The sequence below is a fragment of the Ursus arctos genome, unplaced genomic scaffold (genome assembly GCF_023065955.2).
Source record: "Ursus arctos isolate Adak ecotype North America unplaced genomic scaffold, UrsArc2.0 scaffold_31, whole genome shotgun sequence".
In the NCBI taxonomy this organism is placed as follows: Eukaryota; Metazoa; Chordata; class Mammalia; order Carnivora; family Ursidae; genus Ursus; species Ursus arctos.
This window is the reverse complement of record NW_026622997.1, coordinates 28,415,821-28,429,563: the sequence shown is the minus strand read 5'-3', so window position 1 is coordinate 28,429,563 and position 13,743 is coordinate 28,415,821. Positions and strand designations below refer to the sequence as shown.

General features: G+C 51.1%; 2 protein-coding genes across 2 annotated transcripts; one reads left to right on the top strand and one right to left on the bottom strand.

Annotated features, from left to right (window-relative positions):
• Window positions 1–244: 244 nt before the first annotated feature.
• Window positions 245–5,405, bottom strand: PSMB9 (proteasome 20S subunit beta 9). Its single transcript, XM_057304888.1, has 6 exons — window positions 5,077–5,405; window positions 3,022–3,089; window positions 2,146–2,274; window positions 1,364–1,491; window positions 977–1,120; window positions 245–422 (listed from the first exon to the last, which is right to left on the bottom strand). Exons 1-6 carry the CDS (start codon window positions 5,104–5,106, stop codon window positions 295–297), a joined length of 627 nt encoding a protein of 208 aa, XP_057160871.1. The 5' UTR covers window positions 5,107–5,405; the 3' UTR covers window positions 245–294.
• Window positions 5,406–5,479: 74 nt separating this feature from the next.
• On the top strand, window positions 5,480–13,478 carry TAP1 (transporter 1, ATP binding cassette subfamily B member). The gene is made up of 11 exons (XM_026482625.4): window positions 5,480–6,303; window positions 6,808–6,922; window positions 7,076–7,206; window positions 7,944–8,149; window positions 8,571–8,768; window positions 9,803–9,931; window positions 10,084–10,272; window positions 10,864–11,037; window positions 11,485–11,647; window positions 11,933–12,069; window positions 12,859–13,478. Exons 1-11 carry the CDS (start codon window positions 5,706–5,708, stop codon window positions 13,069–13,071), a joined length of 2,253 nt encoding a protein of 750 aa, XP_026338410.3. The 5' UTR covers window positions 5,480–5,705; the 3' UTR covers window positions 13,072–13,478.
• The last annotated feature ends 265 nt before the right edge of the window (window positions 13,479–13,743 follow it).

Sequence of the window (13,743 nt, the reverse complement as noted above, 5' to 3'; positions counted from 1 at the left end):
TTTGTTTGGGTTATAAGAGATAAAGCTTATAAACATTTAGCTAATGCTTTGCTCAATGTTTTGGTTGTTGTTATTATTCTTTGAAACTCACAAATCCCCAAATTCTACACCCTTATCATGTATTGATATCTAATGTGAATGAACACATCATGGAAAGAGTATCTAACATCTAGGAGGGAAGAAGCCCCCTCACCTAAGCTTCATCTCCCTGAGCACCCCATTTTCCATTGACCATACCAGGTTCTGGTCTGAAAAAGTTTATTACAAAATGACAAAGGGAGGTCTGAGGAGGAGTCACTCGTCATAGAATTTGGGCAGCTCATTACCCAAGATTACTTGATGGTCCACACCAGCAGCTGTAACAGTGACCAGGTAGATGACACCCCCACTAGAGCCATCCCGGTTCATGGCTAGAGCAATAGCTGCAGAGGGTTTCAGGGTGGAGAGGGGGAGAGAGAATGAGTTAGCCTCAGAAATCTTTACATTCCTCTCCCATTCATATGCTTACTACCACTCTCAGACCTCAAAACCCATCTCTTGGGGACACATATCGAGTGATGTACTGCTAAATCAACTTAAAAGAAAAGCCTTTATATGTAACACCTCTTGGTACCCACGGTCTCAAAACTCCCACCAGGACTGATTTCAAGTTACAAATAGCTAAATAAGCCGCTCATGAGTCCTTGGATATTTAACAACTGGCTCTCATGAGCTGGCCCAAGCCAGCTCCAGCACTTCCCGATTCTTACAGCAACTGTAGATTTTGATTTGGGTACTCAGAACACTCCTGGTTTCTGCCCTGGGTTCTGAAATCCCATCTAGTTGGGCGTTGTCCTGCTTCCTTTCACTCTCAAAAGTGTGCCAGTTTGGACATTAAATTAAACGGTCACCCATGTATTCCATCGTGTTCCTCACGCTCTACTTCCTTCCCAGGTTTAAAAACCCTCCCCAGGGACCCTTCCGCTTGGTCAGTTACCATTTGTGGTGAAGGTTCTGCACTCCTCGGGGGACATGCCTGGTTTATACGCCGCATCCACATAACCGTAGATATAGGTGCTGCCAGAGCCACCGATGGCGAAGGGCTGCCGAGTCAGCATTCCTCCCAGGGTTCCGTACACCTAGGGGGGCATCTTCAGGTCAGACTACGGAAGCATCAGTCCTCTCCTTGCCACCGAGACAGGCAGGGTATCTCCGTGTTCTGCAATAAAGCCCCACTCTCTCCTACTCCCATCGGTGGAGATGATACTCTGCTTTCAGAGGCGGCGTCCTGGGAACCCATTGCTAGAAGGATATAACCTCTATCTCCCCCCTAGTGTAGTGGGGAACACCAAGGGAGGGGGTTACATTGGAAGACATGCACCTGGCCCCCCGCCACGTCGGTCCCAGCCGGCAACCATGAGATGCGCAGACAGGTCCTCCCGATACTTATAACTGATATTCCTCACCACGTTGGCAGCAGCCAGAACCAGCGGAGGTTCCTCCAGTTCCAACCTAAGGGAAGTGTTCGTAATAGGGGTCAACAGAATTTCCTGAAGTTCCACCCTCCTGTGCCATTACCATCACCCCTGCCAAGTGACACGTGAAACCTGAACCCGTGGTTGCAATAGTTCAAACTCCAGCTCCTCTGCCACACGGGTAGGGGGACTAGTCTCACACCACCAACTGGTAAGAAGATTCAACGTTCCCCGTCTTTACTCTGTCCCACCCATCCCCCCAATTGTATACCGCTTAGCTGCAAGGGCCCTGCCCCTGTGGGTAAAAGCAGATAAGCTTTACTTCTGCACCAATGACCTCGGTTTCTCACCCGGTAACTTCCTGATAGACGGTGGGCCACATCATCATTTTCTTTCTCGTTATTTATAGTGGGACAGTGATTTACAACGTTCAAGCCATTTTCACATATATCATTTGATTCTCAAAATAACCGTCAGGTGAGGAAGGGTAGGTACTATTAATTATCTCCACTTTCCAGAGGCAGAAACCACGCTGGAGATTCAACTGCCAGTTCAAAGCTAATAAAAACAGGAGCCCAAACAAGAATTTTTTATTTTTCACTGCAGCGCTCCTGGAACGGGACACTGCCTTGGGGTTGGCTGGTTGGGCGAACTCTGGGGAATGTGGACTTGAAGACCCAGAGCCTCATACCCGTGGAGCTCCAGTTGGTAGGCGGCCATGTCAACCATGGCTTGGGCATCAGCAGCGGAACCAGAGAGAGCACAGTAGATGTACTGGTGTAGTGGGGACAGCTTGTCAAACACTCGGTTTACCACCCGCCTCTCTGCCAGGAAGAGTCAGCAGTCAACAACATTAGCAATGCCGGAACTGTTGAGGTTAATCATCTAGTGTTTCTCAAATATATTTGACAAGAGAACACCCCCCAAAGCCCATGAAATTTAATATTTGGATTTAAACAGGAAGAACAAAATCATCTAAAATAAATGAAACACAGAAAGTGATTATCAAAATTAGACTTATTTTCAAGCTTAGATTTTATAATAAAAAAATAGTAAATTGAGAATGATGTTCTTAAGCAATTTTTCTTTGCTATACCCATCTTGAGAAAGTTATGTGTTCTGTGGGACATAAAGTAAGTAATTTTGACCTAATCCCACATACTCATTTTGCATATGGGGAAAATGGCCAGGATGGCGGAGACCAAATCAGTTCACCGTGTGCTCGATGAGAAACCAGAATATCTGCTTGGCAGAACCACTTTTTCTATCTCTAAATATAGATGGAAGTAGGGCCCCTGAAATCTTTTGTACCCTATTCTTTTGTACACTATTCTCTTGTACTAATCCCTGCAGGGACAGGCCACATAAGCATTCAGGCCCAGATTCTCCTCCATGAATTCAGGGACCCAAGCACTTGCCCAGTATCTCATTAGAGGGGCCTTTCTGGAAGGTTAACTCAATTTCTGCAAAGCTTCACTTTCTCAGTCTCTTTACGAATGGGTAAGAAAAATCTGTATTTGGGGCCATCGGCTTCCTTCCAGAAGCATGCACCTTGACTGGTACTTACCCCGCAGACACCCGCGAATCGGAACCCACCACAACGCCTCCATCAAACTCCACTGCCATGATGGTAGTCTGCGGAGATGCGGGGGACGCAGTGTCAGAGCAGGACGAGATTTGATTCCCTCATGTTACACATGAGGAAACATTTCCAGAGAGAGGAGGTGACCGGCCCAAGATCATATAGCAATTTAGGACAGAGCAGACTCCCAGTATGGGATATCTCCTCCATCCCTCCACTTTCTCCATCTCCTCTCCCAGCTGCAGGGGAATGTCATAGCTTGGTCCTGGCATAACACAGAAAGAATCCTATCCCTGGGCCCCAACCTCCCTAAGTCAAATCCTTCCCACTGTAAAGACAGAGGTGGCGATGAGGTTCGCAAAGGCAGACAGTTGGTTCAGGGGGGTGCTTCCAAGCACTGGCGGGCGAGGCAGCCCCGCAAGTGAGTGACCTCCACCACATGTGCTCGTGGTGCGTGCCAATGTGGTACAGACCCAACACAGAGCAGGTTACTGTGACCTTGGGAAAGAAGCTCAATTCTCTTTTTGGCCCCTATTCTCCACCCCACAACCCTTAACCAATTTATTAAACAGCAGAAACAGGGGTGTGGCGGTTAGCAGGGTCACACATTAAGTATGGAGGGAAGCAGCCAGGAACACAAGATGGTTTCATTTAAGGATTTCTTTTTTTTTTTTTTTCCCTTTTTTTAAAGTAGGCTCCACGCCCAGCATAGAGTCCAATGCGGGACTTGAATGCAGGACGCTGAGATCAAGACCTGAGCTGAGATCAAGCAGTTGGCTGCTAAACCGACTGAGCCACCCAGGAGCCCCTCATTTAAGGATTTCTGATCAAGAGGTTAATAGGTATCTCAGTAGCCAGGGGAAGAGATTTGTACCAAGAGAGAATTTGCCTGGGGAGTTTGAACTCACTTTTTTAGGTCAAGAAAAGAAATTAAAGAAAAGAATTAAAGAAGGTGAAAGGGATAAAGCTACACGATTTCTACTACTGTTGAGTTGGAAGGAGCCTTAAAGATCCTTGGTTCAAAGGGGAAACTGAATCATGGAGGAGGCGATTGGCTTGTCAAGGTCACCCAGAATTAACAGCAGACTGGGACTAAAACCCAGGTCTAACTCCTGTCTCTTGTTGTGACTTTTGCTTCCTATTTCGCACTGCTCGTCTGGCACTGAGGGGAGATTTTCTACCTTACAAATGGTTTTAGTGCATTCTCATCACTCCGTAGGTAAGTTGGCACCCCAGCGCCATTGCCCTGAGCATGCTTTCTGACATACTCAGTGATCTACCATGAATTGAGGGCCATTGAAAAAGGGCAGCCCCATTCTAGAGGGTATTCCTCCAAAACAAAGCTACCCCCAAGCCAAGACTGGTGGCAGTAGTTTGGGAGCAGAAGCCTGCCAGTCTTGGGCTGCCGACAGCCTCAGTTGCCCAGCCTGGGCAAGCGGGTGGGAGTGGGCAGGAAGGACACAGGGAAGGGAACTTGGCAGCCCCTGGCCAGGTGGGAGCCTCCTTGGATCAGGCTGGCGAAGGACATCACCGTCTCACAAGGAACCCCCATTATCAGGACTGGGGCTATGAGTTACCCAGCTACCAGTATATCAAAGGTCGGTGTGATGGGCTGTCCCTTCTCAATCAGTGCCCATATTCCCCTCGCCCGAGTGCTGTCCTACTTCACCCAGGGCACCATTTCTTCATCAATCTGCACCTTCCCCAACCCCCTCCCTTGATTTAACCAGCCCATCTCTCCAGTCCAGAGTTGAAAGCGAAAGCGCTTCAGAGCAGCTTCCCCTTCACGCTTCCAGCTAAGACCCAAAGCACCCCCTTCTCCACCGCCTCGCGGGCCCAGTCCCTTGGCGGACTCCTACACGAACCCCTTCAGAACAGAGATGCCCCGTCTTCATCTCAGGGCATCTCTACAAGCACTGGCTGCTACAAACCACCTCCTCACTGTTTCAGTCACCGCATTCACTCCTCGGAGGTTCCAGCGTCTCCCTGTCGCTCCACCTCCTCCACCTCCCTGCTAACCCTTTAGCACAGACTCCTTACCCCGGTGTGGACTTCTCCGACCCGCAGCATCTCGGCGGCGCCTGGGGCACTGGTTTCCGACCTGGGACCGCGGGCTGCGCGCGCCTACAGCCCCGCGCCTGCACCACGCCCGCTAGGGGGCGCCTGAGTCCTCTCGGTGAGGCTTTGCACCAGGCGCTAACCTACTTGGCACAGATCTGCCCGGAGACAGGTGACGAAGGAGGCTGGGGTCAAAAAGTCCCGAGAAGTGGAATTCGCAAGAGGAAGCAAAGAAAAGGAGGATGACGAGTGTGCGTGGTGGAGAAGGTGGAGCCGCAGGCTGCTCCCCAGAACCTCAGATCTGATTTGCACGCCTTCTCCCAAAATAGTCTGGGCGGGCCACATTCTGAAGCGGGGCGGATCTACGGAGCCCGCTGCAGCTTTCGTTTTCCCTTTCCGCGAAACCGCCCGCTTCTAGTAGCGCGGCCAGAACCAGCCGGTCCTGGGACTTTCCGGGATCCCCGCCTCCGCCCGCCCTGCCCTCCTCTCCCCGCCGCGGGTGTCGGCGCCCTCTCCCGCACAGTCTCGGACAGCATCCGGAACCTCCGGCCCGGCGCGGACACTGGAGAGTCCCAGGCCGGGGCGCGACCTCCGGCAGCACCCACGCGCCCATGGCCGGCACAGGGTCCCCTGGCCCCTGCGGCTGCCTCTGCTCGTCCCGAGCTTCCCTGGCGTGGCTGGGGATAACGCTGCTGCTTCTCGCCGACTGGGTGCTGCTCCGGGAGGCGCTCCCCGGAGCATGCTCCGTGCTGGTCCCCACCGCGCTGCCCCTGCTCCGGGTCTGGGTGGTGGGCCTGAGCCGCTGGGCTGTGCTGTGGCTGGGGGCCCGTGGTATTCTCAGGGCAACGGTCGGCTCCGGAAGGGAAAGCGCCGGAGTCCGGGGATGGCTCGCCGCGTTGCAGCCGTTGGCGGCGGCGCTGGGCTTGGCCCTGCCGGGACTTGCCTTGTTCCGAGAGCTGCTCTCGTGGAGAGCTCCCAGGGATTCCGACAGCTCCAGGCTCCTGCACTGGGGAAGTCGCCTGGATGCTTTCGCCCTCAGTTACTTGGCAGCGGTGCCCGCAGCCGCCATGTGGCACAAGCTCAGCGGACTCTGGGGGCCGGAAAGTCACGGGGGTTCAGGAGACGCGGTGCGCCGGCTTCTAGGCTGCTTGGGTTCAGAGACACGACGCCTCCCGCTCCTGCTGGTCCTATTGGTTCTCTCCAGTCTTGGTAAGAGAGATGCAGGGGCAGAGGGACGGACACTAGGGGCCTTGGCAGGATAGTAGTAATAATGGTCAGTGAGATCGGTTAGTGCGGGTTCTGGGAAATGTGGATCAGGGGAAGGCGACCGAGCTCTCTGGTCGTGAGATGACTTACTCCAGTGTCAAGGAAAGAGCCCTGGACTGGCTGGGAGTCAGGAGTCCTGGACTCCAGTGTTGCTTCAGGCGTTGCTTCACCAGCCGCCTTGGGCAAGTCCTTTCTTCAGGGCAGCACAGCCTATGACCTCTGGTTTTCCTATGTAAACCTCTGAAGGTCTGGTGGGGCTCAGGGTTGTGAGTTCCAGGGTTCAGGTGCAGAGCTGGGTCCTCAGTGTCCTCTTGCTGCCAGCGCCCTCCAGGATAGAGTGAGGGTTGGAAAGAGTGGGATGGGGGAGAGAGGGTAGTCTGCTTGGAACTGATCTGCTTAGACTTATTTGATATTTGTGACTGATCCCTCCCTCCTCTTCCTCTCCAGGGGAAATGGCCATTCCATTCTTCACCGGCCGCCTCACTGACTGGATTCTACAAGACGGGACAGCCTCTGCTTTCACACGGAACATAACGCTCATGTCCATTCTCACCGTAGCCAGGTCTGGGGGCTGAAGATGGAAGGCTGAGAATGGGGGGTCCTGAAGAAGAGGGATCTGGACGTTGGGGCTGCTGTCCAGTGTGCACTTCTTTGGGACCTTCTCTGTGTCCCCTGAACACACCCTGATCCTTCTCCCCCCCCCCCCCCCCTCTAGTGCAGTGCTGGAGTTCGTGGCTGATGGGATCTATAACAGCACCATGGGCCGTGTGCACAGCCACTTGCAGGGAGAGGTATTTCGGGCTGTCCTGCGCCAGGAAACAGAGTTTTTCCAACAGAACCAAACGGGTGTGTCATGAAACTCTTTCATTATACATCAGTATACTCTTTATTTTCCCCATATATCTTTTACTTACAACCTTGATCTTTCTCTCTCTTTCTCACATAGTCATTGTCATTTCTTATTCTTGATATACCTCGAGTATTATATTCTTTACCTTCAGAAAAACCTAGTTTTTCCATCTAAATTTCCATGAATTTATCCCTATGTGTTTATTTAGATAGAAACTATAGAATTTCAAACCTGGAAATATTGAGATCCCAGAGTCCAACTGCCTATTTTGCAGAGAAGGAAGCTGAGGCCCGGACCCTAAATGCTGAAACTGGCATGGTCACATATGATAGAGATGGGCTTGGGGCTAGAGCCCAGTACTCAGTAGAGTTTTCTGGACTGCTTTCTAGCAGCACTCTGTTTTTCTCCAGCTCTGTTACGCGACCAGCTTAAGCCCTTCTTGCCTCTGTGTGCAGCTGTGTGTGCTCTTTAAGGGACAGAAATGTGCCAGAGAAATGGAAATTCACATGGGCATCAATTTCTTTATGGTTAAAATGAAAGTCTTTGGCCACGTGTTTCCTCTCTAACACTCATTCTCCCTGCACTGAGATCCCTAAACTCCCCTATCCCCCTTACCTTGTTTTCCTCAGCTTTCGGCCCCCTTCCCTTGGCTCCTCCCCCTGGCTCATTGCTAGTCCCTCTCACCACTCTGAGCCGCTCATTCATCCACCCTCTTCTTCCCAACCCCTGGCAGGAGCCATCACTTCTCGGGTGACGGAGGACACATCCACCCTGAGTGAGTCTCTGAGTGAGAAGCTGAGCCTACTGTTGTGGTACCTGGTACGGGGGCTGTGTCTCTTGGGGCTCATGCTCTGGGGGTCACTGTCCCTCACCATGGTCACCGTGGTCACCCTGCCTCTGCTCTTCCTTCTGCCTAAGAAGCTGGGAAAACGGTACCAGGTATGTCTGGGGAGTTGCCTCACCCTACACAGACCTTCATTTCCCAGTCTGGGTGGAATTAATTCCTCTCAGGTTTCTTTCCTGGCACCCTCACTGGTTCCCCATCTTCACGGGACTCCCTGTCCCTGCAGCCCATGCTGCCAGACTGCTCAGTGTTGAGCTCCATACTCTCTGTGTCTTCTCTTCTAATTTCTGCCCACAGTCTGTCTTTACGAACATAAGCACCAGTCTCAAGATTATGATTCCCTATGACCCTTCTGCTCTGTACCCCTTCGTATCCAGGAAGAGTAACTGTGCCCCTTTCTCTTTCCTTCATGCATCTGCCTCTTCTCACCTTTAATCTCCAACTAGGTAACTCAGGTACTAGTGTCCCTGATGGTTCCCCAACCCTTTGTGACATCTCTTGTCCATGTCTCCACAGGTGCTGGCAGCCCAGGTGCAGAAATCTCTGGCAGAGTCCAGCCAGGTGGCCATTGAGGTGCTGTCAGCTATGCCCACAGTCCGGAGCTTTGCCAACGAGGAGGGTGAGGCCCAGAAGTTTAGCCAAAAGCTGCAGGATATGAATACCCTCCACCAGAAGGAGGCTCTGGCCTATGCAGTCAACCTCTGGACCACCAGTGTGAGCATCTGGAGATGCATGCCTATTCCCTTGTCCCTGAGATGCCTCGACTCCATTCCCTTTTCCATGACCCTGCTCCACACGCCTCCTCCCCTGGGCAATGGTTGGTTCGGTGTTCTCATCCTAGCAACCTGGGGCTCAACCTCTCAGTGTTCCTACCTGCCTCGGTCTTTTTAGACCTGCCGGATGGCTTCCTGTCACCATGGTACACAGAATCCATCCAGCCCCCTTTTTAGGAAGGTGCCGTGTCTTTCAGTCCTTTGCCTCTTAGGCAGCACTCAGGCATAGAGTCCTGCGCCTGGCCTGCGCCATGTTGGGACTCTGTGGATGTGCCAGTGAGAGCCATGGGAATAGCAGAAGCCAAGGATGAGGGGCATCTCTACGTCATTGAAAGAGAACTAGAGGAGCATTCAGGAATTCCTGGCTCAGCGCTGCCATGTAGTAGCTCTGTGATCGTGGGCTAGTAACTTACTTTCTCTTGAGACTGTTTTCTCATTTTATTTTTTAATTTGTAACAAAGATTTATTTATTAGAGAGAGCAGGGGGAGGGGCAGAGGGATAAAGAGAGGGGAAGCAGACTCACTGCTGAGCAGGGAGCCCGATGACTTGGGGCTCAGTCTCAGGACTCTGAGATCATGACCTGAGCTGAAACCAAGAGTTCGATGCTCAACCGACTGAGCCACCGAGGCGCCCCTGTTTCCTCATTTAAAAAAGTTGGAATGATATAACCTTGTTTATAGGGTTCTTGCTATGAATATTGGATGACATTATATTCATTTAAAGCCTTTTATGTAGAGTGCTCTGCAAACAAGTGCTCTGCACACAAGGTGATAGTGGTGATTGGGAGGACAGTGATGACTTCTATGACGTAGCTGAGCAAGACTCCGTGGAGCCTCCATGGCGCATGCTCCTTATCTCTGCTCTTACTTGGCCAAAAGGGACTTATAGCTCCATAATGCTAATGAGTCTAGTGCTTTGCACCTCCCCTCTAGATTTTTCATGCACAATCCCTTTTCTCCGCGGTCTTTCCACAGATCTCAGGGATGCTGCTGAAGGTGGGAATCTTGTACGTCGGTGGGCATCTGGTGACAAGTGGGGCTGTAAGCAGCGGCAACCTTGTCACGTTTATTCTCTACCAGATCCAGTTCACTTCAGCTGTTGAGGTGAGAGCCTTCCATTTTCACGCCCCAGTGCTTTCCTTCTTAGGTCCCCTCACCATCTGTCACCTTCCTTCCATTCTTTACCCTTCCCCTATCACATCGCCCTGGCAAGCAGAGCTGTTCTCCCCTTCTCAGTACCCACCCCTCCCCTCCAGGTACTGCTCTCCACCTACCCCAGTGTACGGAAGGCCGTGGGCTCCTCAGAGAAAATATTTGAATACCTGGACCGGATTCCTCGTTGTCCTGCCAGTGGTGTGTTGACTTCCTTAAACTTGGAGGGCCTTGTCCAGTTTCAGGATGTCTCCTTCGCCTACCCAAACCGTCCAGATGTCCCAGTGCTGCAGGTACCAATCCTTGTTTTTCACCAGCCTCACTCTCATCTCTACCATCCTAAACTTTCTTCCTGCCTTCAGCCTGCTTAACGCGACGTACAGATAGACCCTTCCTAACCCCTCAAAGGCAAAGCCGAGCGCCGTCTACTCCATACAACTGACCCAAACTCAAGGACCGGTTTGGATTTGTAAGGAGAATGGGAGAAGAGGCTCTCAGGGAGAAGGGTCTCACATCCTAAGGAGCTGCTGAAGCAAAATCTGTCTCTAGTCTTCTATCTTTTCCTTTTCTTTCCGTTTGTCATTTAGAATGTGATTTCCCCTGTTTTCTCACGGTATTTGATATCAGGTGTGACACATTGGTGCTTGCTCTTTGCTCTGATCTTTGCCTCACCTTCCATCTCTACTTCTTGGGGAGCTATCATCCCTGAGGGACAGAAATCTATGCCTGTGGGAGAATAGAAGTTGCTGTATTTCCCCATATTTCCCCCTTTCTTCTCGGGGGTAAGACATCATGCTATGTAATAAGACAATGACAGCCTCAAGGTTAGAGGCCTTAGTCTGTCTCTTATTTATTTATTTTTTTTCTGATTCTCTGGCCTCCAGGGCCTGACATTCACCCTACGTCCCGGTGAGGTGACGGCACTGGTGGGGCCTAATGGCTCTGGGAAGAGCACAGTGGCTGCCCTGCTGCAGAATCTGTACCAGCCCACCGGGGGACGGCTGCTGCTGGATGGGCAGCCCCTTCCCCAATATGAGCACCGCTACCTGCACACACAGGTGAGCAAGAAGATGGCGGTGGGGGAGGGTATGGTGGGGGGGAGGGCAGGGACATCACTGAACAGTCTAACGGAGCACTCTGAAAGGAGAACCAGGGAATGATAGAACTTGGGTGGAGATGGGGTGTAGTCAGGAGAGAGTGTGTGTTATTTTGTGATATGCTTTCAATAAAGATTTCGAGTCGTCATTCTCTAGATAACTATACTCCTGTGTTCCTTGTTCTCTGACTCTTTTTTTTTTTTAAAGATTTTATTTATTTATTTATTTGTCAGAGAGAGAGGCAGTGAGAGAGGGAACACAAGCAGGGGGAGTGGGAGAGGGAGAAGCAGGCTTCCTGCTGAGCAGGGAACCCAATGGGGGACCACGACCTGAGCCAAAGGCAGACGCTTAACGACTGAGCCACCCAGGCGCCCCTGTTCTCCGACTCTTCATCATATTTTGTCCTAGGTGGCTGCAGTGGGACAAGAGCCGCAGCTATTTGGAAGGAGTTTTCAAGAAAACATTGCTTACGGCCTGGTCCAGAAGCCAACTATGGAAGAAATTGTAGCCGCTGCAATGGTGTCTGGAGCCCATGGTTTCATCTCTGAACTCCCTGAGGGCTATAGCACAGGTGCTCTTTCAGCTCGTGTCCTCACCCGGACATCTTTACTGAAACCTTCATTCTGTAGTTCTTTCCAACCCACTGACATCAGTTTGAAGTTGTAGGATCTTGTTCCTATGGCTTCTTCATGCTCACATCCTCAGAACTCGGTCACCTTTCCAGAACCTTCCCTATCCAGGGGCATCCATCCATCCTTGGTGTGTATATGTGTGTGTGTGCCCTCGTGTGCACACAGGCAAGCACGTGAAGGCACATGTGGTTATCCAGCTCTCACCTTGGCTCTTGTCTCTGCAGACGTAGGCGAGGCTGGGAGCAAGCTATCAGGGGGTCAGCGACAGGCAGTGGCCTTGGCTCGAGCACTGATCCGGAAACCACGTGTACTCATCCTGGATGATGCTACCAGTGCCCTTGATGCAGACAGCCAGTTACGGGTGAGAGGGACATTTTGTTAGTGACTACACCCCCCCAAAGTCTTCCATCCTTCATTCATCCTATGTTATTGATACTAACATAATTATCCAAACCAGTCCTTGCAATTTTCAGTTCCCAAAAGCTGCTCCCCAAGATGCTTAGAACGAAATCAAAGACACGATCTACAGACGCTGCATCTTTGAAGCCAACATAAGAAGATCATCCTAATAATATTTTTTTCCATCCTAATAATATTAATATCAATTGAGCTTTTACTCTTTTACTATGTGCCAGACATGTGACTAGGCCCTCTCCATGTATTATCTCACTCATTTATTCATCCTGAACGCCTGTGAGCTGGGCATTGTTATCCTCATTCTACAGGTGATGAAAAGGGGGCGAAGAGAGGCTGAACGACCCGCTCAGTGTCACTGAGCTGTTGAGTAGCAGAGCATAGACCCAAAGTCAAGCCCGCCTGACTTGAATGCTCATGCTTTTTACCACTAAGTTGTATTTCTTCAAAATAGAATGTAAAATTCCCAGTTTATAGGTAGAAAGGAGAGACTGTTCAATACCCTTCACTCTTTTCTTATAGGTTTCACCTTAGGGCTCTTACTTTTATCCCACTGTTGCTACTGCATGTAAATAGTCCTTCACAAATAAAGTTGGACAGAGCAGCACTCAGAATGAGAATCTTCAGCTCCTCGGGGTTGTTGGCAGAGGCGGTAGTGATCCTGGTGAAAGCTTTCTGGGCTCTGGAAACACAGGTGTCTCCCTGGGCTCTTGACAGAGTCTGTGTCTTTTCTCAGGTGGAACAGCTCCTGTACAGAAGCCGTGAGCGGTGCTCTCGGTCGGTGCTTCTCATCACGCATTGTCTCAGCTTGGTGGAGGAGGCTGACCAAATCCTCTTTCTGGAAGGAGGCATCATCTGTGAGGCAGGAACCTACCAGCAGCTCATGGAGAAGAGGGGATGCTTCTGGACCATGATACAGGCCCCTGGCGGGCCAGGAGCTCCAGAATGAAAGACTTCTCAGACCTGCACATGCCGTGTCCCTCCCTTCTTTTCTCCTCTCTAGTGGAGAATTTGGGAACAAATGGCTGACCGAGCTGCACAGTAGGCAGCTGTTTCTAGGAGGAACGACATCCTAGAATCTGGCTCTCTAGCTGATGCCAGAAAATCTGCCGCAAGTGTTCCCCCTTCTCCAAACTCCTCTTGATAATGCAGATTTCTTGGAAGAAAACGGGGTTTAGAACTCCTTAGTGTAACTGGGTTCAGAGCCAGGGTTTTGGTGTGGAACCCTGGAAATGAGAAGAACTTTAGAATATACAGAAAGGGGGAGATGAGCTACTTTCCAATATGACTAAAGTCATATGCTGGCCCATAAACACACTCTGGATTCTTGATATTTATAATAAAACTGGTGTTTTGTACTGTGGTTTCTCTTGTTTTCAGCGCACCAAATGGCTCCCTCCTCCAGCAGCCTCAAGGCGTCACAGTCCTAAGTGAGCCATATCCTCCCTTAAGTTTTCTGTTTCCTATGGTTGCCCCCTCCACTTTCCCATGCCCCCATGTCCGCCCCCGAGGATGAGCCAGAGCGGGATACAGCACCCTCCAAGCACTAGCAGCTGCAGTGCGGAGCCCTGGCCTTTTTGAGGGGGAAAATGGAGGTCGAGCGTAGCTAGAGGAAGAAGCG

What these genes read in the sequence shown, in the direction of transcription:
- PSMB9 (XM_057304888.1), bottom strand. Translation starts at nt 5,106, where the DNA reads ATGCTGCGGGTCGGAGAAGTCCACACCGGG. An exon ending in GATTCGCGGGTGTCTGCGGG is followed by an intron (nt 2,275 to 3,021) that starts GTAAGTACCAGT and finishes CCTGGCAGAGAG; the next exon opens with GCGGGTGGTAAACCGAGTGT. An exon ending in TACCAACTGGAGCTCCACGG is followed by an intron (nt 1,492 to 2,145) that starts GTATGAGGCTCT and finishes CACTTCCCTTAG; the next exon opens with GTTGGAACTGGAGGAACCTC.
- TAP1 (XM_026482625.4), top strand. Translation starts at nt 5,706, where the DNA reads ATGGCCGGCACAGGGTCCCCTGGCCCCTGCGGCTGCCTCTGCTCGTCC. An exon ending in CAGATGTCCCAGTGCTGCAG is followed by an intron (nt 10,273 to 10,863) that starts GTACCAATCCTT and finishes TCTGGCCTCCAG; the next exon opens with GGCCTGACATTCACCCTACG. An exon ending in ATGCAGACAGCCAGTTACGG is followed by an intron (nt 12,070 to 12,858) that starts GTGAGAGGGACA and finishes GTCTTTTCTCAG; the next exon opens with GTGGAACAGCTCCTGTACAG.